Source organism: Monodon monoceros, unplaced genomic scaffold (assembly GCF_005190385.1).
Source record: "Monodon monoceros isolate NGI ecotype Baffin Bay Population unplaced genomic scaffold, NGI_Narwhal_1 Super_Scaffold_11, whole genome shotgun sequence".
Lineage (NCBI taxonomy): Eukaryota > Metazoa > Chordata > Mammalia > Artiodactyla > Monodontidae > Monodon > Monodon monoceros.
Genome location: NW_021703767.1, coordinates 141,972,591 through 142,000,046, shown reverse-complemented (window position 1 = coordinate 142,000,046; position 27,456 = coordinate 141,972,591). Strand labels below are relative to the sequence as shown.

At 40.1% G+C, this 27,456-nt stretch overlaps 1 protein-coding gene across 2 annotated transcripts in view; it reads left to right on the top strand.

Moving 5' to 3' along the window:
- NGLY1 (N-glycanase 1) overlaps nucleotides 1-26,259 on the top strand; it is a 62,682-nt gene extending 36,423 nt beyond the window's left edge. Inside the window, exons 5-12 of one of the 2 annotated variants that reach the window (XM_029214272.1) lie at nucleotides 6,330-6,552; nucleotides 8,790-8,911; nucleotides 10,048-10,193; nucleotides 11,836-11,946; nucleotides 13,014-13,178; nucleotides 18,047-18,232; nucleotides 25,313-25,490; nucleotides 25,876-26,259. In XM_029214272.1, coding sequence (XP_029070105.1) covers nucleotides 6,330-6,552; nucleotides 8,790-8,911; nucleotides 10,048-10,193; nucleotides 11,836-11,946; nucleotides 13,014-13,178; nucleotides 18,047-18,232; nucleotides 25,313-25,490; nucleotides 25,876-26,051 — 1,307 coding nt within the window. In that variant the 3' untranslated portion in view covers nucleotides 26,052-26,259. The remainder of the gene's footprint in view (nucleotides 1-6,329; nucleotides 6,553-8,789; nucleotides 8,912-10,047; nucleotides 10,194-11,835; nucleotides 11,947-13,013; nucleotides 13,179-18,046; nucleotides 18,233-25,312; nucleotides 25,491-25,875) is intronic. The other variant, XM_029214273.1, reaches the window with a different exon arrangement.
- Nucleotides 26,260-27,456: the final 1,197 nt, after the last annotated feature.

Here is a 27,456-nt window from a genome sequence, read left to right as displayed (position 1 = left end):
CCATTCATTGCTAAATATGTATCATTGCTAAATAAATGGGAATGCTGAAATGGTGCCTTTTGCTGTTTACATTGTAAATACGTAACCCAGTTCTATTTGGATTTTTAAGAAGTACAGTAGTATAATTTTTTATTGCATACACCTCATGCACACTGGAATGTGTATTTGCAGTTTAATCATTGATATATGATTTTTTTTTCAGATATAGTAGATCTTTAGTCCATGGAATATATGATGGCATTATTAGAAGATTTTAATGTGAATCGGAGAAGAACCTTACTCAAAATTAATTCATGTGATTAGACCACTGACTCCCTTTAATAGACAGTTACTGATAAAGAGTGTGGACATAGAAGCCAGCTACCTGGGTATAAATTCAGCTCTGACTCTTACTGAGCAAGTAGTTTAATCTCCTTACCTCAGTTTCTTCATTTGAAAATAGGAATGATAATTTTAAGAGATAACTGAGATAGTACATGTAAATGGCTCAGAACAGTGCCTGCCACATTCATCAAGCAATAATTATTTGTTATTTTCATTAATGGTCTTCGGATTTTAGTTGTTAAATTTTTCCAACTTCAGCATTTTTACTTTGAGTTTTTATGTAATTGGTTTTTATCTGTTAAGTCATTTCTTAATACTGTCCTTTCTAGGGGGTTCTGTAGTATTTTTTTGGTGGTTGCCCCAGTTTACAGTAAACATTTTTTTTCCAATTTAAAAAAAAATTTATCTTATATTGGAGTATAGTTGATTGATAATGTTGTGTTAGTTTCAGGTGTACAGCAAATTGATTTAGTTATACAGATACATGTATCTATTCTTTTTCAGATTCTTTTCCCATTCAGCTTATTGTAGAGTATTGAGTAGAGTTCCCTGTGCTATACAGTAGGTCCTTGTTTATCCATTATATAGTGGTGTGTGTATGTCAATCCCAGACTCCCAATTTATCCCTCCCCCTCCTTCAAAAACATTATGCTGCTTCGTATGTAGTGCATATACGTTTCAACAGAATGTCTCAATTCTTCCTTCCCATCCCTCGAGACTCTGCTGTCATTCATTTCACTTACCCAGACACTGTAATCACTCAGTACATTGCTATTGTTATTATTTAAGCTGTTACTTTTTAGACTAAGTAAGAATGAGAAAAATAACAGATTTTATGTTACTTTCATGCATTCTTCCCCTGATGCTCTTCCTGTATGCAGGCCGGAGTTTATGACCATCACTTTTCTTCTTCCCGAAGAACTTCTTTTACTGTTTCTTTCAGGGCAGGTATACTAGAGGTGAAGTCCCTCAGTTTTTTTCTGCCTCATAAAGTCTTTATTTCTCCTTCACTGTTGAAGGATAATATCACTGGGATGTAGAATTCTAGGTTGCTGGGGTTTTTTTTTTCAGTCAATGACACTTTAAATTTCTGTTCACTCTGCTGCCTGCTTGTTTATGAGGAGAAGTCCACCGTAATTTCTATCTTTATTCTTCTTTAGGTTTCTCCCACCTGTGCCCCTCACCTCCCCCTCCATCCCCAGCTTCACTCAGGATTTTCTCTTTGTTTTTAGTTTTCTTCAGTTTGCATATGATGTGCATATGTGTAGTTTTTTGGTACTTATCCTGGTTGGTGTTTTCTGAGCGTCCCAGATCTGTGGTTTGGTGCCTCATTAATTTTGGAACATTCTTGGCCATTATTACTTCAGATATCTCTTCTGCTCCTTTCTCTCTTTCTTTTCCTTCTGATATTCCAAAATAGGGTATCCAATTCTACCTTTATTTATCAACCGTTTCCCACCATTGTTAGATGTTCTGGTCCATTTTTTAAATTCTCCCACCATAATTGGATGTTCTAGGTGTTTTGTTCCTTTGTTTGTTTTTATTCTCTTTTTTCCTCTTTGAGTTTCCATTTGGGATGTTTCTGTTGACCTGTCTTCAGGCTCAGTGATTGTTTCCTTGGCTGTGTCCAGTCTACTGATGAGCCCGTGAAAGGCATTCTTTATCTCTGTTAGAGCATTTTTGGTTTCTAGCATTTTTTTAGAGTTTCCATCCTTCTGCTTACATTGTTCTCACATGTTGTCTACCTTTCTCATTAGCGCCCCAAACATATTAATCATAGTAATTTTAACTTCCCTAATTCCAAAATTTGTGCCGTATATGAGTGGTTCTGATGCTTTGCTTTACCTCTTCAGACTTTTTTCTTTCCTTCAGGTTTTTCCTTGCCTTTTAGCATGCCTCGTAATTTTTTTGTTAAATGTTGGATACGATGTATTGGGTAATAGGAACTGAGGTGAACAGGCCTTTTGTGAAAGGTGTAAATGTCCATTTTACTAGGAATTGGACACCGTTAACGACATTGTGCTTAATGTTTGCTGTAAGTGTCAGGGGCTTTGGGTTCCTCTGGTGTTCTTGGGGTCCCTCTGTTGTCTGTGGGCTTCCCTAAGGACCCCTCCTTAGCTCGAGTCTGCATCCTGCAGATGGTTTAGTTGTAATCATCCCCTGTTGTTGTACCGGAGTCCTGTTGGTGTGGTGGTGAGGTGTGGGAGAGGAGCATTCTGTAATCTTAGGGTTAAATCTCAGGGTCTTAGGGGGCCTTATGCTCGGGCCTGTGACCCACCCCCCATAGGTGAGACAGGAAGGCCAGAGGGGCCTAGAGTCAGAGAAGTGCCCTTTCCCCAAACTTACTTAAGCTACAGGTTTGTTGTGAGACCTTGAAACAGTTCTTCCTCTTCTTGAATTAACAGGGTTTTTTGGTTTTTTTCTATTTATAAAACAAGGATGCTTATCAGCATGTGGTCACGGAGGCTCTGTCCATTTCAAAGTACTGTGGTCCTGTACGTGATGCCTGACATACATGCCTATTTAGCAGGTACTTACTGTCATGTTGTGTGTGTGCTGAGCCCTGCAGAGGAGACATAGTTAGCAATGTCCCTGCTGACGTTTGCCCTGGCATTTTTTCCCTCTAATTATAAAAGTAATACCTGTTTTATGTAGAAAATTCAGGAAATAGGGGGAAGATAAGCCATCCATAATTTCATCACATCAGAATGCAACTTCTAAGATTGTGTATACAGTTGACCCTTGAACAACACAGTTTGAACTGTGCGGGCCCGCTTACACGCAGATTTTCTTTCTCTAAAGACATGCTACAGTACTACATGGTCCAAGGTTGGTTGAATCCGTGGATGTGGAACTGCAGAGGGCTGACTGTAAAGTTATACATGGATTTTCCACTGCGTGGGGGAGATCAGCACCCATAACCCCTGCATTGATTAACGGTCAACTGTATAATATAAGGGCAGGATAATGGCGTTTTAATGTAAGTAGGAAAGAAGGAACACTTCTTTTCTGGTAGAGGCATTGGCAACTGCAAAGGCTCCGTGGGTGGGAGTGAGCTTGGCACGTTTAGGGGATGGAAGGAGGGCACCCGGCGTAGCAAAAGGAGCAAGACAGAAAGCTGAGAGAGGCAAAGGGGGTACATTAGTTTCCTGTGCTGCTGTAGCAAATTACCACAAACATGGCTCCTCGAAACAGCAGGAGAGTGCTGTCTCACAGCTCCGGAAGCCGGAAGTCCGTAATCAGTATCCCTGGGCCAAAGTCAAGGTGTGGGCAGGGCTGGAGGGGAGAAGCTCTCCCTGCCCCTGTCCGCTTCTGGGGCTGCCTGCAGTCTGGCTTGTGGCTGCACCACTGCAGTCCAGAAGACCAGCATCTTCACACCCGGCTCCTCTGCCGCTGCGTCACCTTCCCCTCTGTAAAGTGTCCCACTGCTTCCCTCTTGAAAGGACACGTGTGATTGCATTTAGTGCCCCCGTTTAGTACGTAGGATAATCTCCCTGTCTCAGAATCCTTACTGCATCATACCTGCAGAGGCTTTTTTTTTTTTTTTTTTTTTTTTTGCCTTCTTTGGTAGGATTCACGGGCTCCAGGGGTTAGAGTGTGGATATCTTTTGGGGAGCTACTTTTCGGCCTACCACAGGGGCCAGCTGAAAGAACGAGAGTGGCGACTTTGGCTTGTATTCTGAACGAGATGGAAACCCATCGGAGGGTTTCAGTCGACTCAGGCTACCTTGCATGCTTAAAAAGATCACTCTGCTGTAGGGACTTGTTGGAGAAAACAGGATGAGAGTGCTGTTTTTCTTAAAGTTCATTTTTAGTCCAGCATTCACGAATATCTCCTTGTTGAGAAACTTTCATGTTGTACAGGAAAAGCTGAACTCTCCCTGCCAGTCAGTCTTCTACCTCCTCTTCTGCAGGTAACAGCTATTACCACATGACGTGTTCCTTTTCATATCTTTTCCTGTGTATTTCCACCCATAAATAGTTATCTGTAAAAATAAATAACGCTGCATGGGTTTAATAAAGTGTATCATCTCTCATATATTCAGCTCTGTGGTGATTTTCATTTACGGGCATGTCTTGGAAGTCATTTTCCCTCCCCCTAGTGCTCTGTAGTGTGCATGCACTGTTATTTATACAGTTCCCCACTGATGGACGCCAATATTTCCCTGTTCTGAAGGCTGCTGCAGTGAAGATCCTTGTAAAGCATGCCTGCCTACATGAAGGAATGTTTCACTGGGTTAGATATAAAAGTATCAAGGGTTGTGTGATACTTTTATACTACAGTGGATCCCTGCCAAACAAATTGCCTTCCAATTTATACCAGAAGTGTCTGGGAGTGTTTGTTTCAACTTAATGAAATTATTGAACTTCTTTTATGGACTTTACTAATTTTTCTAATGGGTTCTGTTAATATTCTTACTGATTTATAGACGTTCTTAATATATTCTGTATACTTTTCTTTGATAGGCTCATTACATTTTTCTCTCAGTATTCTTTAATTTCATTCAGTGTATCTTGAAATTCAAAAGTTACAAATTTTAATATGAGAAAATTATTTTTTTTGTTTTTACAGTTGTGTTTTGTTTTCTAAACCAAAGTCATAAACGTAAACTTCTGTTACTTTTATAATATTCCCTCTCTGTGTATAGTGTTTATATATATGAATGTAGTAGGGATCTGATATTTGGATAGCTACTCATCCCAATACCATTTGTTGAACAATCCATCCTCTTAGAACTACTTTAAAGGCTAACTTTATTAAATACTGTGTATCACTTAGAAATCTGTCTTTCAGGACTCTTTGCTTTGTTTCATTCATCTCTGTCTATTCTTTATCAGTATCACAATATTTTAATTAGAATTTTGTAATGTGTTTTGATGTACTGTAGACAAATTTATCTCATTCTTAAAGTTGTGTTGACCATTTTGTGCCTTTCCTCTTTCACATTTTGCAGTTAGCTTGTTAAAGTTTATGAAAAATTATTTTGTAATTTCAGTTGATTGCATTAAAGTACAGGTTAATTTGCGGAGAGTTAACAACTTTGCGTTTTTCCATTCAAGAACATAATGTAAAAAAAAAAAAAAAAAAAAGAACATAATGTATTTTGGCCTTTTAATATTCTCTGTAGTTTTTTTTTCTTCTATAGTTTTTTTATTTTGAAACGTATCAAACATAAATACAAGAATAGCATATAACAGATCAAACACCTGTGCCCAGCATCAGACTTTATCAGATCTTAACATTATGCCATATATCTCCTTCATATATATTTTTTTATTTTTAATAATAAAATATTAAAGATAGGAATGAGAATCCCCATATATGTTCCGAGATTGTTTTCCCCTCTCCTTCTTCCCAGAGATACCACTGTCTTGAATATGGTCGAGAGAGAGATCTTTTTATTTGATAAAGTGGATATAATAATATATGTCATGCTCACTTGCTAGTGTTGTTTTAGATAGATAGAACACATGGTTGTGCTTTTATGTGTTTTGTGAATTATATTGAATGATGGTGAATTATATTGTACAGTTGAAGCACTAATAGAAAAGCTAATAGGATGATTTTTAAGGTGTCCAGAATTCTGTGATTTCTGCCTGTAATAACTGTGATTGTTTCATATTTACTTGTGAATATACCTGATAACAAATATAATGCAGTCATTTAAAAATGTTTTCCAAAGTCAGACTTTGTTACCTTCCAGGTGCTTCAGGATCAACTCCAAACTGTCAGTAGTTCCCTGAGAGGTGGTTGTATTCAGCATGGTGTCGGTCAGAGGATGCAGTAAAGTCCCACTGCTTTTGAATGTGCAGTGGATTACGTCCTTGTATTTCAGCCTGCTTCACAATACACTGACAATTCTGTCCACATCCTATTTGTGAAGACCTTTTAGATCATCTTCTGTTTTCATATATTTCAGCTTCATATTTGAGGGTAAAATGCACATGGATGTTTTTAGTTTTTTATGCTTTAAATCTTACTTGGTTCTGTTATAACTTCTCAGGTACTAATGTAAGCGAAGAGGACTTTCTTTTGCTGGAGCTTTTACACTGGTTTAAGGAAGAATTTTTTCACTGGGTGGATGACATTTTGTGCAGCAAGTGTGGTGGCCAGACTAAGTCTAGAGGCGAATCATTGTTCCCCAGTGATGATGAGCGGAAGTGGGGTGCAAACAGAGTGGAAGATCATTACTGTGACGCCTGCCAGTTCAGCAATCGATTTCCAAGGTGAGCATCCCCTGGACACTGAAGTCAGAATAATCTCTTATTGGGATGGTTAGAAGAGAATTTTATTAAATCAACTTGTAATCTTCATTTTAGTTATTAGAAGTATATTCTTCTAGGACAGGGGTCAGCAAGCTATGGCTGACTGGCTCAATCCAGCCCACATCCTGTTTTTGCAAATAAAGTTTTATTGGGACACATCCATGCTGCTTCAATAGCTTATGGTCTATAAACTGTTTTCACATTACAATGTCAAGAGTTGAATACTGGCAACAGAGACCATATGGTCTGCACAGTCTAAAACATCTACTGTCTGGCTTTATATAGGAAATGTTTGTTGACTCTTGAATATAAATTGAGTGTAGTCCTAGCAACTTAATGCTGTAAATCTTGTATTTTTATTCTTTTAATACATAAGTTTTAACTTTCTGATAACTTTAATAATAATACTGATAACACACAAAATAATGCTAAAACACTAGAATAATAGTGATCATTGTGATAGTAAATACAATGCTGTACTCAAAATCATCAGATGGAAATATGGAAGGTGAAAGTATGGTATAGGACCATCTTTTTTTTTTGGCTGTTCTGTGTGGTCCACGGGATCTTAGTTCCCCGACCAGGGATCGAACCCGCGCCCCCTGCAGTGGAAGCGCCGAGTCCTAACCACTGGACCACCAGGGAAGTCCCCTCATCATATTTTATCTTGAATGACAGAAGTTTAATTAGGGGCCTCTGCTACCAACCTAACCTACCCTCATATCTCTAAATTTAAACTAAGGGAACTGGAACTTTTCTGTTCACTTTTTCCATCCTTTACTTTATAAGTCTCTTAGCAGATGTTCTTAATTGACAATACTTGTAAAGTTTGGTTGTATCATCAGGCAAGAAAAGATATCAAGTTTTTGAAATACCTGATTTTGGGGGCTTAGGGACTCAGTTCCGTCCTAATGAGGAATCAGTCCTGTGATATACAGAGTCTAAGATAAACAGAGTCCACTGTCCCATAATTATCTAAAATAAGCGCAGGTTATTTTTTCATTCAGCATATGTGTGCACAGGTACTTTGCAAAGATTTGAAGATAAAAGATGTCTGTGATTAAATCCTGTCCTCATAAGGTCTAAGCAGTTGGGTGTAGACTGATAGGGCGTGCACAGGGAGACAGAGGCTAACAAAGGTGTCTGTACCGAGCGTTGTCCTTTTCCCTCCTAACCGTGTGCTTGTCTTACTGTTAGCTGTTCTCTGGGTAGGGCTGGGAGGATGAACACTGTTAATCAGAGACCAAGCAGCCTTTCAAGTTGGCACGAGTGTGTTTAGAAGATGGAGGCGTAGGATGCTCTAATCCTGCTGCCGTTACTTCTTCAGGTTAATACGCAGCTTCTTCCAGTAACTACCTTACCTAAACCATAAATTCATTTAACTTAGCTCAAGCAAGAGCATCTGCTTGATTGAAGACAGACAGCTTGTCATTGCAGATACGGTTCATTCACAGCTGACATCGCTGCTCACTTTTCCTGAGTAGCTTTATTAGCTCAAAATCCTTCTCAACACAATATGCAAATTTTGATGTGCTTCAGCTTTATGATAATTTTATAACTGGAGTAACTTTTTAAAAGAATGTTGCAAACACATTTCAAAACACAACTTGCAAATGAGCAAACACCTTTAAGTAATTCAGCAGAATAAAATTTCAATCCAAATGGTTGTTAGAAAGAAGAATAGTATTTTAAGTAAAACTGAGTTCAACTAAGCTTTAAAATCTTTCTTGAGTTATTTGTTAAAGTTGTTTACCTTTGAAGGACAATGAGCTAATTATACCACTTGTTAGAGTAACACTAATGCTTAATGCAGATTTCCTAGAGAATCTGCCTGTCCAGATCCTGCCTGTCCTTCAAGGCCCAGTTCAGGATCAAGCCCTCCTCCCCGACCCCTCCCCCATGACACTAATTCTGACCTGTTGTAGGGTAGGTATCACAGTCTGCCATGTATTTAAATGATTTGTATTCTCTCCTTCCCTCTCTCAGGACTGTAAGCTCCTTGAAGGCTGTACCACTGTTGAATCATTTTCCACCCAGGATTCTAGCACAATGCCTCACATAATCTAGGCTCTTTAATTGTTATTTAAGAATATGAAGTTAAGAAATATTACTGTTTAGCACGGAGGTAATGTAAATTCTTCAGAATGCTTGATTTCTATAATGAATTGAAGCTTTTTGTTGTTGTTATTTTAAACCAGGTATAATAATCCCGAGAAACTTCTGGAAACAAGATGTGGACGGTGCGGGGAGTGGGCCAATTGTTTCACACTGTGCTGCAGAGCCCTGGGCTTCGAAGCCCGCTACGTCTGGGATTACACAGGTGCGGACGCCGTGTGGGCAGAGGCCAGGGTGGTCTTGCTGACTTCAGGATGGGGTGTACAGTCCCGCCTTGTCAGTCTGTGTTTCCATTTGCCTTCTGTAAATAGCAGTAATCCCAGCCTCGTGGGGTTTTTGTTTTTGTTTTTGTTTTTTTTTAATGGGGATCACAGGATTGTTTTTAGTACCCCTAGCATTTTGCCTGGTACTTTACACTATAAACATTTTTTATTAACAATTTATCATGACATTTTAGTAGTGCTGTTTCTCTATGGATAAGAACGTGTGTAATGTTCTGTAGAAATCTTCATTTTTGTAGAGATTAGTGTAAAAGATTTAGTAATCTTAATATACAATAAAATATAATAAAAGCCATGTGAGATTTATATTGTCCTTATTTAGTTATAACTTGTGTCACATGTTAAAACGTTTTTCTTCTTAGATTTTTTTACTTGTGTTTCTGTTATTTTCTTAGGATAAAATGAAACCTTCACTTAATAGTTATTGTTCTCTTAACAGTCAGATAGAGACCATCAGTAACCAGACATCCTCTGTTAGACCTCTGCTGGCCTACAGTTCCAAAGTGGAATTAACTCCTTCACATTAGCAAACTGTGTGCATTAGTCCTATGGTTTACGTGCTGTTTTTCAATGTGTTTGCCCTTTTCAGAGTTATAGCTCACATTATTTTTAATTAAGCCTAAAACTGACTGTATTAAAGGAGATTTTCCAGAACAATTGCAAGGATTTCAAAGAGAGAGAGAGGGACTTCCTTGGCGGTCCAGTGGTTAAGACTCCATGCTTCCACTGCAGGGTGCACAGGTTCGGTCCCTGGTTGGGGAGCTAGGATCTCAAATGCCGCAGGGCACGGCCAGAAAATAAAAATAAAAAGTAAAAAAAAAAAAAAGTCATCAAGAATTGCCCCTATTAAAAAAAAAGAGAGAGAAAGAGAAATTAAAGCAGGTGTTCTAGAGTCTTGTGTGCCACAAAATGCTCACTTGTTAATTAAAATTTAGAATCTTGCATATTATCACGTGGTTCTCATCTTAGGCGTTTGTATATAGTTATTGGAAGTCTTGGTTTTATAAACTTAGCTTTTGTTTTACTCTTTCTGTCACGTCTTCGTCTGTCACTTGCGTAGACCACGTCTGGACAGAAGTGTACTCCCCTTCTCAGCAGCGGTGGCTGCACTGTGACGCGTGTGAAGACGTCTGTGACAAGCCCCTCCTCTATGAGATCGGCTGGGGCAAGAAGCTGTCCTACATCATCGCATTTTCTAAAGATGAGGTAGGACGGAAGAGAAAAAATGCGTTCTAAGAATAAATTTTTTTTTTCTTTTTTGACAGCCTTTGAAGGTATAATTGACATAAAATAAGCAGCACTTGTTTAAAGTGTACAATTTAATAAGTGTTGTCATTTGTATATGCCCGAGAGATGACCTTTGCAGTCAGGGTGGTGAACACATCTATTACCCCGGGAGTTTCCTTGTGTTCGTTCTCGCTCCTTCTTGCCCCTCTCTAGGCAACCACAGATATACTCTCTGAGACTGTACACAATGTGCATTTCCAGAGTTGTATGTAAACGGAATCATATATACTCTTTTTGACGGGGGGGGGGGTTTATTTTACTCATCATAATTATTTTGAGGTTCCTCCATGTGTTTGCAAGTATCAGTAATTTATTCTTTTTATTGCTGAGCAGTATTCCATCGTATGAATGTACCATGGTTTGTTTATCCATTTGCCTGTTGATGGACATTTGGGTACTTTGCAGTTTTTTACTGTTTCAAATACAGCTGCACAAGTCTTTATATGGGCATTTGCTTTCTTTTCTCTTTGGTAAATGCCTGCTAGTGGAATGACCAAATCGTATGGTAGGTGATTAACTTTTTAAAAAATTGGCTCAACTGTTTTCCAAAGCGATGATGCTGTTTTGCATTCTCATCAGTAATGTGTGTGAATTCCCAGTTTCTCCATATTCTTGCTAACAGTATGGTCTGACTTTTTCATTTTAGCCCTTTTTAGGAGACATGCGGTGGTGTCGCATTGTGGTTTCATTTGCATTTCCCTGAGGACCAACACTGAGCATCTTTTTTATGGGATTGTTTGTCATCCATTTCTCTTCTTTGCCCTTTCTTTTTTTAATTGGGTTGTTCATTTTCTTATTCTTGAGTTTTGAGAGTTCTTCATACATTCTGAATACAAGTCCTTTTTCAGGTATGTGCTTTGCAAGGATTTTCTCCCTATCTGGCTTGTCTTTTTATTCTCTCAGTGACTTTTGAAGAGAAGAAATTGATGAAGTCCAGTTTATCAATTTGTTCTTTTGTGGATCTTGCTTTTTGATGTTATGTCTAAGAGATGTTTGCCTAGCCTGAGCCACAAGGATTTTCTCCTACATTTTCTTTTAGAAGTTTTATACTTTTAGTTTTACACTTGTGTCTGTGATCCATTTTGGGCTAATTTTTGTAGATAGTCCAAGGTGTGAATTGAAATTCATTATTTTGCATATGGATAATGAATTGTTCTAGCACCGTTTGTTGAAAAAGTTATCCTTTTCCACTGAATTGGCCTTGTACCTTTGTCAAAAATCAGTTCTATAATATATTTATATATAATTTATATATTCAGTACAATAAAAATGGAGTGTGTTTATTTGTTGAATTTTGTGAAATCGGCTTTGTAGGTAAGTTATAAACAGCTAAATGTTCTGAAACTTTTATCTCCAAATCACAGTCTTTCTTGGAAGTGTACTGGTTAGAAAATGAATAAAAAGCATATTCTCTTCGATTTTTTTTCCCACAGGTTTTAAAATGTTAAACAAAGGACGGCATTTAAAAAATTCTATTTAAGAATTACATGCATTCTAGGTATTTAGCAAATTAATGTTGATGGTTGTAATCTTATTAAATATTTCTGTCCTGTAATTCGAGGTGGTTGATGTCACTTGGCGATATTCTTGTAAACATGAAGAGGTAATCTCCAGAAGAACTGAAATTAAAGAAGAGTTACTTCGAGAAACTATTAATATACTTAATAAGCAGGTATGTGATAGGCATTTGGCATTTTTCAGAGGACATTTGAAGTATTATATAATCAAGAATAGCCAATTTTTAACCCAGTGAAGTTCTTCAAGTAGTAGCATTATTTTACTATGAAAAATATTTAAATATTTAAATTAAAATTTTTGAGGACTTGTTTTAAGTATTGTGAGGTGGGGGTTTTTTTGGCTTAAATTGTCACATCTCAAAGTTCAGTGAAACAAAATTTCCATATATATACTAGTTGACATAAAAAATATGTTGCCTTATTTTTCGAAGTAATTGTGTCGTGAATATAATTACCCACACACTTGTCCACGTAGGGAAATTTCTGGAACAAGGCACGGGAAGTTGTTAACAATGAGTATTTCTCGGAAGAGGACTGGGGGGTCCAAGAGGGAAGTTTCAGCTTTGATTTTATACCCCTTTGGTAGTACTGAAAATTTTTTTTACTCTCTCTCTCTCTCTCTCTCTCTCTATATATATATATATATACGTATTATTTTGCAATTAGAATAGGGCAGATCACCTTATAGTGGTTGAGATTCAGTGTTTCAGCACGTTCACCTGTCTTGAGCTTGGCTCCTTGGGCCATTTGATGATTGGCAAATGCCTGGAAGGGAGAAGGGGTGCAGTTCAGTTCACCTCAGTTTGTTTCTTCCCTTGGAATCTTAGCTTCTTCAGGTCAGGATACCTTTGTAGTTTTGTGTTGCATTCAGACAGCTGTTGGTGTGTGTGTGTGTGTGTGTGTGTGTGTGTGTGTGTGTGTGTGTGTGTTGTTCCCTGCTGTCCTCGCCTTTCTCAGCAGGACAGTTGTTTAAACTTAAGCCAGTAAAGGGCATGGGAAGTTGGATATGGGTGTTCAGTGATTTCTTAACATAAAATTTGTAAAAGTATTTTGTTTCCACAGTGTCCTTTCTATTTTCCAAAATTACATGTATGAAAACAAAGTTGGTTACTTCTTTCCAAGACCCTGTTAAAATACAAATGTCTTAATTATATTCATACTTAGAGATGGACCTCTGCATTCCCCTAATCGTTAATGACGGTTTTTTAAACGTGCATTACAGAGGCAGATATCTTTGTCAGAAAACAGAAGAAAAGAACTTCTCCAGAGGATCATTGTGGAGCTTGTTGAATTTATATCTCCCAAAAGCCCTAAGCCTGGAGAACTTGGAGGAAGGATATCTGGGTCCTTGGCGTGGAGAGTAGCCCGAGGTGAAACGGATCCAGAGGTATTTACTTCATTACAGCCTGATAACCTTCTCACTTTACCACTTCCTGTCCTGTGCCCTTTACGTACAGAAAAACACGGTTGGCCACGACCTTTCAATGAACTTTGCAGGGTAATTATTAAAAAAATGTAAACATTTGAAGAGAACCAATAATAGATTGATGTAGTATAATTACATACAAGAGTTAGCAAAGCAATTAAAATGGGATTTTTCTGTTGTTACCTTATGTAAATTTCTAGGGCAGTTATGACTAAAGTACATAAAAACGCATTAATTGTAAGTGTACAGCTTAACAGATTTTCACGAATTGTGGTTCCTCATGTGACCACTAACCAGACTAAGAAGTCAGACAAGCAGGTGTCTGAAAGACCTGAGTTCCCTTCCAGCTACTGCCCTTCACCCCTAAGAGTGACCTTTTTCCTGGTTTCTAATATCATGGACTAGTTTTGCCTGTTATTGTGCTTTATGTAAATGGAATCATACAGGATGTACTCTTTTGTGGACGATTTCTGTCTCAACATTATTTAGTGAGATTCACACTTGTTGCTGCGTGTTTATAGTACATTTATTTTCTCATTGTGGTATAATATTCCACTGTGTGAATATAGTATAATTTATCCACATCACTATTGGGTATTTGGGTTGTTTCTCGATTTTGGCTTAAAATTGTGCTGCTGTGCTATTTACAGTAGCCAAGACATGGAAACAACCTAAATGTCCATCAACAGATGAATGTATAAAGAAGATGTGGTACATACACACAATGGAATATTACTCAGCCATAAGAAAGAATGAAATAATGCCATTTGCAGCAACATGGATGGACCTAGAGATTATCATACTAAGTGAAGTAAGTCAGACAAAGACAAATATTACATGATATCACTTGTATGTGGAATCTAAAACATAATACAAATGAATCTATTTACAAAACAGAAGCAGACTCCACAGACATAGAAAACAGACTTATGGTTGCCCAAAGGGGAGAGGAATGGGTTATAAATTAGGAGTATGGGATTAAGAGATGCACACTACCATGTATAAAAGAGATAAACCACAAGGGTTCACTGTATAGCACAGAAAACTATATCCAGTATCTTGTAATACCTGTAATGGAAAATAACCTGAAAAATATATATATAGAAATAACTGAACCACTTTGCTGTACAGTTGAAATTAACGCAATATTGTATATCAACTATACTTCAGGTTTTTAAAACTTATGCTGCTGTGAACATACACAGACATGTTTTCAGTGAATGTGTATGCGTTTCAGATGGGTGCCTACCCAGGAGCAGAATGGCTGGATCGCAGCGGTAGTGTGAGGATGTTCGGCTTTAGTGGATGCCACGGAGCAGTTTCCCAGAGCAGTTGTGCCGGTTTACACCCTCCCCAGCAGTAAATGAGACTTTTCTACGGCTCTGCCTGTAGTTGCCTGTCTGTCCTTTTCATGTTAGCATTTCTGGTGGTATATAGTAGTGATAGTATTATATTGTGATTTTATTATTTTTTTTAGTAAGAAACTAATTTTTTTTTCCTGGAAAACATAGGGTTTTTTTAAAATATATTTATTTTTTATTGAAGTATAATTGATTTACAATGTTGTGTTTCAGGTGTACAGCAAAGTGATTCAGTTATACGTACATATATATCTATTTTTTTTTCCGATTTTAAATTTGCACTTTGGTGCTGAATGATGAAGTTGAATGTCTGTTCTTTAAACTTTCGTTTATTTATTTATTTTTATTTCTGGCTGTGTCAGGTCTTCGGTTGCCACATGTGGGATCTTACTGTTGCGGTGCACGGGCTCTTCGTTGCAGCGCGTGGGCTTCTCTAGTTGTGGCGCGTGGGTTTTCTCTCTAGTTGCGGCGCGTGGGCCCCTGTAGTTTGGGGCGCGCAGGCTCTCGTTGAAGTGCGCAGGCTCAGTAGCGCGGCGCACGGGCTTAGTTGCCCCGCGGCATGTGGGATCTTAGTTCCCTGACCAGGGACCAAACCCACGTCCCCTGCGTTGGAAGGTGGATTCTTAACCACTAGGCCACCAGGGAAGTCCCATTCTTTAAACTTTTGGATATCCTCTTTTGTGAAGTCCTGTTCAGTGCTAGGAAAACTTTATAAAGTGGGAAAAATAATAGAACCTGGGTAATTCAGCGGATGAAAGTGTGTATTTCTTATTACATACTTGCCTGCATCTGGTTTGGGCTAGAAAGTGTTGTTGCTCTGAGTACTGTTATATAGTCAAACTTATTTGAAGATATTATCACTTGATTAGTCTCCCAAAATTAAATAATGAACAATGGAAATGTAATTTCTAGAGTTAGGGACTAGCATTAAAGCAGTGTGCTCTGTAATGGACATTAAGTACAATAGACTGTCCTTTGCTCTTAGGGAGCTTAAAGTTGACTCACTAGAAAGTATTTAATATAAACGTCTAAGAAGATAAGCAATGAAAAATGCTTGAAAGGAAAATAATCCATCACAGTAGAAGTATCAAACAGCTCCACACAAAGTTTTATATCTACTTTTTCTAAATTTGCCAGTTATACCTCATTTCTCTAATAAAGGATATGTCCCGAAGGGGAGAATTATCTCTAGTAAACTTTGTTTACTTTTAAATTTATCCCATCATCTTTAGCTGGCAGTTAGAAGTGTTGGTTCAGCTATAGAATTACAAGATCTAATTTCAACAAATAATTCAGATCACTGCTGATGCAGTGCAAGTTACAAGTCTAAATCTAAATGAAGCCAGTTGAAAAGAGCTAATGTAATTCACAGCTGTGTTCAGTTTAAAATGGGGGTATTTAGGTCTTCGCTTCTTTTTCTTTTTGTGGATGAGTGTGCTTCCTCTTGCATGGCATATACATTGATTAAACTTTAAAAATATGAATTGGGTCCTATGCCCGGATTGTTTTCCCTGATGAACATTTTTTAAATTTCTCAATTATTGGAGACCATATTAGGGCCGTGGATTTAAAAAATCATTTTCCTCTTTACAAATAGATGTTTGTTTTAAAAGTCAGTCCTAAAAAATTAGGGAACTGTATCTTGAAATCGGTTGGAAAAAGAAGGAAACATTGGTGATATTTTCATAAAGAGAAGTTTTGTCTTATATTTTAAAGAAATTATGAAATATATATTCAATAACGTATATTTTTCTTTTCCCTTTGGTAATTAGTTATCCTTGGTAAAATGATAGACAATGCTACTTTAATATTTTAATTCCATCTGGGTTATGTCAGCACTCTGAAATATCTTTGATAGAGAAGAGAAGAATTGAGAAGTATTGTTACATGCTCGTTTTAAAGCGTAGTATACTAATTCATAGTTAGAAAATCACCTTCTAAAAATAATAAACTGCCTTTTTTTTTTTAACCTTAACCTTATCCAGGTTCTGCTAGGGAATTATCTTGTTTATACATTTATAAATATTTTTCTCTTTCCATCTCTAAGATGTTTTATATTCTACTTATTGATCCTTGTACATTTGAAGTTTTTACATTGTGTACTACCTAGTTCCCAATGTTTAACAGGAAAGCATCACCTACTATCTTGATTGATTAGTAAATTGATTAGTTAGAAGCAAGACGTTGATACAGACTAGAGCAGTGGTTCTCAACAGTGGATGACTGTCTTCCAGGAGACATCTGTAATGTCCAGGGACATTTGGGGGGTTCCAGCTGTGAGGGGCAGTACCACTGGCATCTGGTGGGTGAGGGGCCAGGGATGCTGCCGAGCAGCCTGCAGTGCACAGGGCAGCCCAGCCCCGCACACCACATGCTGCTATGCTCACATCTGAGCGGGAGGGGACGTTGTGTCGGTGCCACAGACAGGCGTGGGACAAATACATCCTCTTTCTCAAACCTGAGATTCAACCGGTGATTTCAGGCGACTGTTTTACATTAAAATAAACATTTATTTTGTAATAGAATGCAAAATTTGCCTGGAATTTTAAGGTGAAACAGGAGTTTTTGTAGCAATTTCACATGTGCGGAAGATTGTTTCCAGCTATACCTCCCAGGCACTGTCCTTTCTTCGGGCATCAAGAAAGGACCCTGGTGAAACGGCTTTAGCCTGAGGCCTGAAGGGTGAGAAAGAATCACGTAGCTGGAGAGTAGAAGGAACAGCATTCCAGACGGAGGGAACAGCATGTGTCACGGCCCCATGGCAGGAAGCAGCTGGGCCTTTGTGAGGAACTAAAGAAGAAGTAACACGGTGCGGGTGAAGAGACCACAGAGAAGGGTGCCGTGGGATCTGGTTGGAGAAGGAGCACAGGACAAGCCACGTGGGCCCTGGTAGCCCTGGTAGAGGTGTGGCGTTCCTGTGCAGTGAGAGGTCAGTGGAGTCAGTTAAGCAGGAAGGTGAGGGACTTCCCTGGGGGGTCCAGTGGTTGAGACTCCGCACTTCCACTGCAGGGGCCGTGGGTTCGATTCCTGGTCGGGGAACTAAAGTCCCCCATGCCATGTGGTGCAGCCAAAAAAAAAAAAAAGTGATGTGTCCCAATTTACATTTTTAACAATCACGTTGATGACTCTGTGGAGAAGTGAAGAGTTGAAAGCTGGGAAATCAGCTGTAGGAGAGGATTGCAGCATCCAATTAAGACATGGTGGTGGAAATGAAGTCATGTTGACACAAAATCCGAAAAGTGTAAGTCAGCTACAGTTTACATTTCTTGTTTTCTGTCTAGTAATGTTTGGTGCTACGTCAGCATCATCCTGTTCATATTTAATCTGTAAAATATTTTCCAGATTTTCCAATGGCACCAGTTTTTCATTTTCAAGTTGAAGGAATCTCTTAACCACTATCCATAGCAGTACCTCTCTATGTATCTGTTTTCTATTATGTTGAAAAGCTAATTCTGCTTTCTTTTTAAGAGTAAAGAAACCCTGTTCATCCCCTCTGAAAACGAGAAGATTTCTAAACAGCTCCACCTTTGCTATAATATAGTAAAAAATCATTATGTCCGCATTTCAAGTAATAACCAAACCATTTCTGGATGGGAGAATGGTGTGTGGAGAATGGAATCCATATTCAGAAAAGTTGAAACAGACTGGAACATGGTAACGTAATGCATGAAGCTGTTTAAAACTTCAGTCGTTGTTTAAACAAATATAGATTGGCTTCATTTTTCAGCTCTGCATAATGTGAAAACGGATATCAAAATTACTTTTAGTAATGCTTGAAGTTGTAAAAGAAGATCCTGCTCTCTGTTTAATGAAATGTCCATTCGAAATCTGTGTTTATATCAAGAAAGTATCCATTTTCATCAAAGAGGCCGAATTTAATTCTTTCATGGGGAAAGATAATCAAGTGTATGACCAACTCATGTGACTAGTTTTTGCATGAATATGTAGAGTATACTGTTATCCACTTCCTTCATAGATGTGTACTGATTGCCTGCTACGGGCAGGCTCTTAGGGACTGTAACCCATTTAGTCCAAAGTCCCAAGAGCTAACCATCTAACACACTTCTGTTTCATAAGAATGTCGATGATTGAGCGGCGATATTGGTTATTTCTTCTCTGTTTCCTAAAGATAAAGGGAGAAATGGATGGTGTGACTGTAGTAGTTCATTATACCAACTTGTACATTGTTGTCACTTGTTGTCTGGAATAAGAGACTTTGCTTTTAGACTGCCCTCCCCCTTAGGCACACACCAAAAACAAGCTCAGAGCAACTCACATGACCTCAGTAGGTCTGACCATGTTATTGATGGGTTTCACTGGAGTGAATGAGCTTATAGGCAGCTTTAACCCCCTGAAGAGTGAGAAGCTGTTCACTTGTAAGACATAGTGAGTAGATTTAGCAGGTGAGTCACAGATGAACAGCTGCTGGTGTTCATGAGCATCTACTACATGCTTATCACTGTACCAGCCATTAATCAGAGTACAGAGGACATACAAAGATAAGGTCCCTGCTTTCTTCCACCACCACCACCACCCTGCCATAGGTTTTTGTTCTAAACTTACCTTGGTGCTTATTTTGACCATCTTTCTGTATTAAGCCAAGAATGATTTGTAGGCTTATTGAGATTGTAGATGGAGGAATTCTCTCCCTTAGTTAAGGAAGGGCATAAAATGTAATACAAGATAAAATTTAAAACTTCAAGATATGTGTATCTGTAATTGACTCTTCTCGCTGATGAGAGAGGATGAGCTTCTTCTGCAAAACCAACCTTACCTAAAAATTGCTCTGAACAGAAAGCAGGAGAGGACAGACATGGCGTTTACCCAAGGACTAGCGTGTGCTGAACTGGAGACAAGGCATGCCTCACGCCCTGACCACCGGCCTGGTGGAGAAGACAGCACTGTGCCGAGGAGCAGGGCTAGTGTGTGGCCTGCTCGCATCCTGCTCCCGCGTTTGCTCATCGGCACACGCACACCGAGCGCCTGCTGTACCCGGCACGGCTCTCACCGCGAGGACGCGCAGGTGAAGGTGCCACCGGTGTCGGCCCTCACAGTCCAGGAAGCGTGAGCAGCCACGACGCAGGGCGCTGTAACAAGGACGCCAGCGCGTTGCCATGGGGACTGCGGGAGGCTGGCAGAGCGCCACAGCGCCGGCGCCGCTGGGGCTGCGCGCGGAGAGCGGAGTAGGTGCTCGCGAGGCAGGGCCGGAGCGTGCAGGGCAGGGCTCGCTTCCAGACCTCTGAGTAGACGGTCGTGGCCGGAGCCGGAGTGTTGTGTGAGAAGGCTTTACGTAAGGCAAGTGAGGTGTGAGGGCCATTAAGTATGAAACAGCCTACTGAAGCAAAGTTTGTGCCTTCGTATGCTTTTACGAGGGGCCCCATTTTTCAGAAAGCCGAACGAATCCATTCCCGGTTAAAATACTTATTACTAAATGAAGAAGAATGCTGGAATTGTAACCGCGCTTGTAGAGACGAATCACTCCGAAGTCATATGTCGCCATTTAAAACATGAATTTTTCGCCTAAATCAACCTCTGTCGTTCTGTTCGAGGGCGCCCCTTGCTAGGGATTCTCTAACTCGGCTAAAACTAGAGGCGCATTCCACTCAGTAATCACCACGCTGGAGTCACGGCGGGTCCCGTGCAGCCCGTCTGTGGGTGATTAGAACAGAACCTTACGCTCTCACAGTGGCAGCCTCCCGGGAGCACAGAGACTCTCTGAATTTTACTCCTTAGCAAAGACACTGTTCAGTGGTGTCTGGATTTGAAGGGAACATAAAAAGCTCAATCAAAAGTCTCCTTTTTAGGAGGCAAGTAATAACACCCTGATAAAAGTGATGTTAGTGGCTTCCTGACTAGTCTCCCTGCATTGCCCTGGTCCCTTCAAAGATGTTTTTCTGGCTACAGCATGGAGAACGTTTTCAGAACCCCGTTCGTTACTGAGTGCTCTCAGGGTGAGAAGCAGCTCTGGTCTCTTGAGTCTGGCCCTCACCTTGCACCACCAGGCTGCCCCCTGGCTCTCTGCATGCGCTGCCCTGCCCTGCCCCCCTCCCCGCGGAACCTCGTTTCTTTCCTTTCTGTGGGACTAACTTATTCTTACCTTTAGGACCTAAGTAAGCCTCATTCCGTCCAGTCCCGGCCAGCTGGTTCCTTTTACCCTGTATTGACTCGTGGCATCATGCCCCTCCCCTTCCTGAAGTTTATTCTACGCACGTGTGTGAGAACAGATTGTCTCTCTCCTACCGGACTGTAAACATTGTCCGGGCAGAGACCTTGTCTTTTCCTACTCACTTCTGTGCTCTCAGTATTCACATGTCTAGCATAGTGCCTGATACGTAGCAAATGTTTAATAATAAAGACGGGTATGGATGTGAGAGAGCGCTTGAGTGTGTACGGCATAAATTCTGCGGCACCCGAGGACCACGTCGAGCACCGCAGGAGCTCTGTTCATTCAGACTGTGCCCCGTGGATGTTCCTCAGTACTTTGCAGTTTTGAGCAGTTTTGTCATTCTCAATGCCACTAGAGTCACGTTAACCCTTTCGGGCGCACGGCGTGATGTCAGGAATTGACCCCTTCAGCCATTCGGCAGCCGTGCGCCCTGTCATACTCTGTGCTCGGCACTTAGGGCCTAGTGGTGAGTTACGAGGCGCACCCAAGGTGAGCTAGGCCTGTGTAGGAGGAAGACACGTGGACCAGCTGTTTCGGTCAGCAAGGTGGGCGCTGGAAGGACGTGGGCCCGTGTGTGACACACGAGGAAGAGCCGCTGCACCTCACGCCGGAGCCCTGCAGAAGAAATGATATCCGAGGGGGCGGCAGAGGGGAGCTTCTCAGAGAGGGGCATGAGAAACAGTGTGCACACGCACAGAAGCGGGAAACACCCGCACCTTCAGAGAAGAAGAAGCAGTCGGGAACGCGGGGAATAAGGCCGGAGGGGTGAACGGTTGTCAGGCCCCAGGGACTTTGATGACCTTGCACTTATGCAATAGGAAACCTTGCAGGAGTTCAGGCAAAGGAGGGCCATCATCATACTGGCCATCCAGAGGCTACAGATGGAATAAGTAGGAAGCATAGTCTGGAAAGATGTAAATACAGTGGGAACCGACAGTGTTCACGTTGGACCTCAGTTGAAAAATTGGAATAGCCAAAAATAAGATTCATGAGCCAGAGCAGCTTACTAGCATTCGATTAGGGTTTCTTGAAATACAGCTGCTCTGCTGGAGATCTGTAGGAATGACTGACTGCACCGTGAACTCAGAGTTCATCTCAGCAGCCGCGGCAGAATGAGAATTTTAAGTGTGTACTGAAGAGCAGCTTCAAACAGTGCAGTGCAAACTGAACCTCCAGGAAACCATAACAGCCGGCTAACCAGCCTGGCGTATTTCTCATGTGATGAGAAAACCTTTAAGTGCAGATCTTCCCAAGGATGTGAAATACGGAAAGAAGCTGATGTGCAGATTGTTCACAGTCTTGAGAGTAGTGGTCGCAGCCACAACCCGCAGGACCCGTTTCAGCAGGGCGCATGGCAAGCAGTATAACTTAGATCTGAAGCCACAGATGCACTGGTCTCATTCCTCCCCACAGGTTGTGTGTGATGTGCTTTCGTTGTCTACAGATGCCAGAGAGGGGCCAGGGTGGATCACGTACAAATTTAAAAAGCCAACAGGCAAAACATTTGTTGAAGGTAAATCAAGAAGTTCGGAACGATCAACAGTTGCAAAAATGCTTTTTTTCCCCTTTAGAGCAAACAGTTGCCTGTTTGAGAGGTTATAAAGTATTTTTTTCTCCTAAATAAATTATAATTACCGGTTCTGTTGGTTTTACACCTAGACAGGACCACAGTTGGAGGTTTACGTAAATCCTGATGTTTTGGTACATTTCAAAGTGCCAAACTGAGTATACATAGTGTACTCAGTTACCATAGTAACATCCTACAGTCTCTAAAAATGCTGAGTTAAATAAGTTGGTTAAAGTGCTACAGACAGAATATGTTGCGTCCAAAAGATGACATGAATTTTCAATATAAATAGGGTCTGCTTTATCTCCATACGCTGTTTCTTTAGGCTAAGAGAACTTTTATTTTTTCACAGTATGCTTAAAGGTTTATTTAAGCATCTAAGAATTCAATGATGAATTTCACCCTATCTTTTAACGTTTTAGAGTTGTAAAAACTGATGCCTTCAGGACTGAAAAATGTAAGTCTTAGAAAAAGCAATTTTCAGACATGTTCAACAGCCATTATAAGCCTTTTGTGACAGTTAAAAACAGTTCTAATTAGATTGTCTTCACTTTCTACTGTGATCAGGTATTGCTTTTCCATGTGTACCTGTAAGACTTTTCTGTCATATCTCAAAATTAGAAGCTTTAAGAAAGAAGAAGAAGAAAAAAATTTTGGCCCAGACTCACGTGATATAATTAAGGCAGTTCTTGGAGGTAAACTAGAACTTTGAAGTTAGCTTGACTTCAGCCTATCGTATTTTATATGCCCACACTTTTAGGGGGGCATTTGAAGCCACTGAGCTCTGAAAACACACAAGACACAGAAGACAGGTATTGAGACATAAATATATTTGCCCCCTGTCTTTCAGTTTCTTCCCACCACCTTTCTTCCAGTGACCCCTCTGTCTGGCTCTTCTTTCCCAGGTAGCCCCCTTTACCAGCCTCCCCTCTGGAGGAGTAATTACATTATGGATAATCCCTAGGTGCCCAGGAGTTTAGTGTTGGTGAGACTAACAGCTCCCTGGCAGCTTTGCTGCAGCCCTGAGCCCAGGCCCTCCGTGCACACAGCTCTCGGGGGAGCGAGCAGGAGGCACACACGCATCCGAGGTGCTAGAGTGAGGTACCCGGGACCCGAGTGGGGCAGGCGACCGTGCAGACAGCTGGGATGGTTGTGCAGGACAGCAGCAGGCGCTTTATGTGTTTCTGGTCTAAGGAGTTTTAAGTCATCTTCCCTGGAGAGTGATTGTTTAATGGTTTCATTGTCTCCAGCTCACTGATTCTAAAAACTCAAATTAACCAGCATATTTAACCTGGAGGAAAACTAGGTAGAGGTTGCCGAGCAGAATAGCATATTAACAGCATGCTAGCAGTGACTGACGTTTTACTTGATGGCTGAGGGCTAGAATAGGAAGGAATTGGACATTTCCATGGCAGGTGTGTTTCATGCGGTACTGCCAGCTACTTGCCCCTGAGAAGTAGATTAGCTGTTTCTGAAAGAACGTATGTGTGTGCGCGCGCAAGTTTCTAGTACTTAAATACCGTTTATTAAACCCCATAAATCCAGAGCCTGTGCCCCCAGAGCATTTATGATTTGGTTAAGTTAGATAATACAAGCACACCTGAAATAAAACAGTTATATTTGGGTCACGGAGTACTGGCAGTTCAAGGAGGGATGCACTTGTGGTTTGGATGTCATGCAAGAGGCAGATACTTGCTGTACGTTCTAGACCAGCAAACCATAGGAGGCAGTGGGATGTTAAAAACATTAATTAGGCAGTTGCAGAAAGATGAGTGTAACGTCATGACCGAAGTGTTAAGTGCAGTAAGACCAAAGGAAAGGGTTTTTTGTTGTTTTTTTTTTTTCAAGACTTATTTCAAAGAAATGCATGGATTATTGTGGGAGTTTGGACATTAGGGATAAATGACTAAAGAGTCAGGTTCTCAGGGATTCAAGCCTGGGTGAGTGGGCCAGGGCTGTGGACGTTCAGTTTTCACGTCAGCACATTTGAAGAGTGTGGATGAAACTGTGAAGGGAGCTGGACTGGAGGCAGCGGTCGGTCTGGACGTCTTAGGGAGGACATTGACGGTGGTCACAGCACTGACGGTGAAGGCCTGGGCAGCATCCTGTTTAGAGAGGCTTGTGGGGAGCATGGACTTTTAGCCTTGTAAACCTTTCCTGTTGCTTAGCACTGACTGAGGTATTTGCTTGATTTAGAGGATATGGCCCATCTCATTCTAGGAAAGCTTATCTGAAAACCCAGGCTTAGAAAAGAAGATACATTAAGGAATAATTGCATTTAAAAAGACTCTTCATTTTCAGCAAGATTCATCATAAAGTTCATTTTAAATAGCTGGACTGGGGACTGCCCTGGTGGTGAAGTGGTTAAGAATCCACCTGCCAATGCAGGGGACACGGGTTCGAGCCCTGGTCCAGGAAGATCCCACATGCCGCGGAGCAACTAGGCCCGTGAGCCACAACTACTGAGCCTGTGCTTTAGAGCCTGCGAGCCACAGCTACTGAGCCCACGTGCTGCAACTACTGAAGCCCGTGTTCCGCAACGAGAAGCCACCGCAGTGAGAAGCCCGCACACCGCAACAGAGTAACCCCCACTGGACGCAGCCACAGAAAACCCACGTGCAGCAACAAAGACCCAACGCAGCCAAAAATAAACAAATAAATAAATGTAAAAAATTAATAAATAAAAAATAAATAGCTGGAGTTGGTAATTTAAAAGAGAATATGATTTACCAAAAATTTGGTTAGCATGCAGCCTTAGGGCTCTACTTACTGAGGCACCTGTATTCAAATAATACCTTACATCCATAGCAAAAGACGCTATCGCAAAGACTGCTAATAAAATGAAAAATTGTTAGCAGTAAAAATCTTTTCAGTGGGGAAAAGTTATGTTTTAAATAACCATTTGTGCATAGTTCCTGTGGCAATAAGACTTTGACTATATGTGTTTTTCTACACTGTTTGATTATCTCTGACAGTTCCTTTTCTCCCACCTACTTTATAGGTGTATTTAACCCGAAAGGAAGGATCGTCTTATGCTTACATTTCCTGGAAGTTTGAATGTGGGTCAGTTGGCCTCAACGTAGATAACATTTCCATTAGAACAAGTAGCCAGACCTTTGAGACAGGAACAGTACAGTGGAAATTGAGATCTGATGCAGCACAAGTAGAGCTGGCGGGCGGTAAGCATTTGACGGGAGAAGTAATCATGAAGTGTGTGTTCAGCACTCTGAAGGGTGATTGTGCTTATCTGAGATGTAGTTAAGAGTTTTCCTTAGCCTAGAGTTATTCATACTGTTGCAGTAAAAAAAAAAAAATTTAAGTTAAAACCTGTAGTTTAACCTCATTATTAATAGTAGGGCTGATGTTTTTCATTGTGAAACACAGATGGAAGGAGAAAACATCATTTCTTTTTTCAGAGGACACATTTCCTCCATAAAGAATAATTTGTATTTATTTTTTAAGGGTTGATTTTTACCTATAAGGCAGGTATGTCAAATGCATTCCGAAACTACCTCTTTATGTTCTTACCAAAAGCAAAGTGTTAATTTTTTTTTTCTCCAACAGATAAAATTCTTCGCTCCTATCATGATTTTTCTGGTGCCACTGAAGTTATTTTGGAAGCAGAATTAAGCAGAGGAGATGGTGTTGTTGCTTGGCAACACACCCAGCTGTTTAGACAAAGCTTAAATGACCCAGAAGAAAATTGTTTGGAGATAATTATAAAATTCAGTGACCTTTGAGAACCTGAACATTATAGAAAAGCTGGCAATAATCAAGGACATAGCATGTTCTAAAGTAGTCTGTTGGTTCCGTGCATGCTTAGATGGCAGTGTTCTACCCCCTGCTAGCATATTTCCTTGTTGGCTATCCATCGTGTTAACCCTCATGAAAATGTATCTTTTTACTGTGGACCCTCATGAAACCTTGAATTAAAAGCTTCCTTCCATATGTGACTCTGATTTGGAGTGAAGTCTTACTGCCCCACTATGAGATTTTAACCTAAAAATTGTAAGTATGGTTTTAAAAGTAAAATGAAGGTATTCGTGATTAAATGCTATTCGTGATTATGATGACATCTTAAGCTAATAATAGTAACTTGACAGTTTCTGATCATTCTGGCATTAATTTCTCCGTAAGTAATTGAAATAGATTTCCTAAGATTTTTAAATTTTTAATAAACGTGAAAGTGTAGTATTTCATAAGTTATAGAGCATGACAATTTTTATGACTGTAAATACGTACGCATTTAAGAAATAAAATGAATTATTTTGCGTTATATCTTTTTAGTGATTACTTTGGCTAAATAAAAATCATAAGTATGCTAAACATTGAAAACCACTTGAATAGACAAGAATTATGAAAACAGTTAACACTGCATAAATTCAGAGATACATTATAAATCCATAATATGTGGACACTTCTGAAAATGCTTTACTTTTGAGTTTACTTTTGAGTATTTTTATCTACCTCATTGAATAAAATGTTTATTCTTGACTTTGAAACTATGTAACTGGGATTATTCAGTGTGTATACACTGTATCAAGAGTGTGTGTGTGTGTGTTCCATGTAACCTCTCCAGTTAAACTTAGTGAACATTTATGAAGTGTTTGTGTGCACCGCAAGGGATGCGGTGACGAAGACGACCAGGCCCCACTCCCTAAATGCTTTTTGTCACGTTCTGCAGAGCGAGTTCTCAGCTCTCCCGGCCAGAAAAGTACGTTCTCAGACATTCTCACCCTGTGCAACTCACTAGCATGTTTACATGCGTTGTGAAATATGTACTGGAATTCTAAAACAAAGGTCTTATGTTTTCTTTTTAATTGTAGTCCAACTCTGCTGAGGATCACCTTCTTGCTAAAAAGTTAACACTTAAAGGTAGCTTGTGTGTCTAAATTTATTAATACGTCTCGAATATTAGAAAATTTTCTGGAATTCTGAAACTGTTAAGTTAATCATAGCATCGTAGAGTGGCCAAATACGTGAAATTGGACAGCCTTGTCTCCTACCTGTCTCGAAGTGTCTGGTTTTGTCACGGTAAGCATTTGGATGATAAGTGGAACAATACTCTTCATGAGAAAAACTGGAGCTTGACAAGCAGTCTTGTTAAAGATGGCAATAGAGATAAACTGAATGTACTTTATCTAT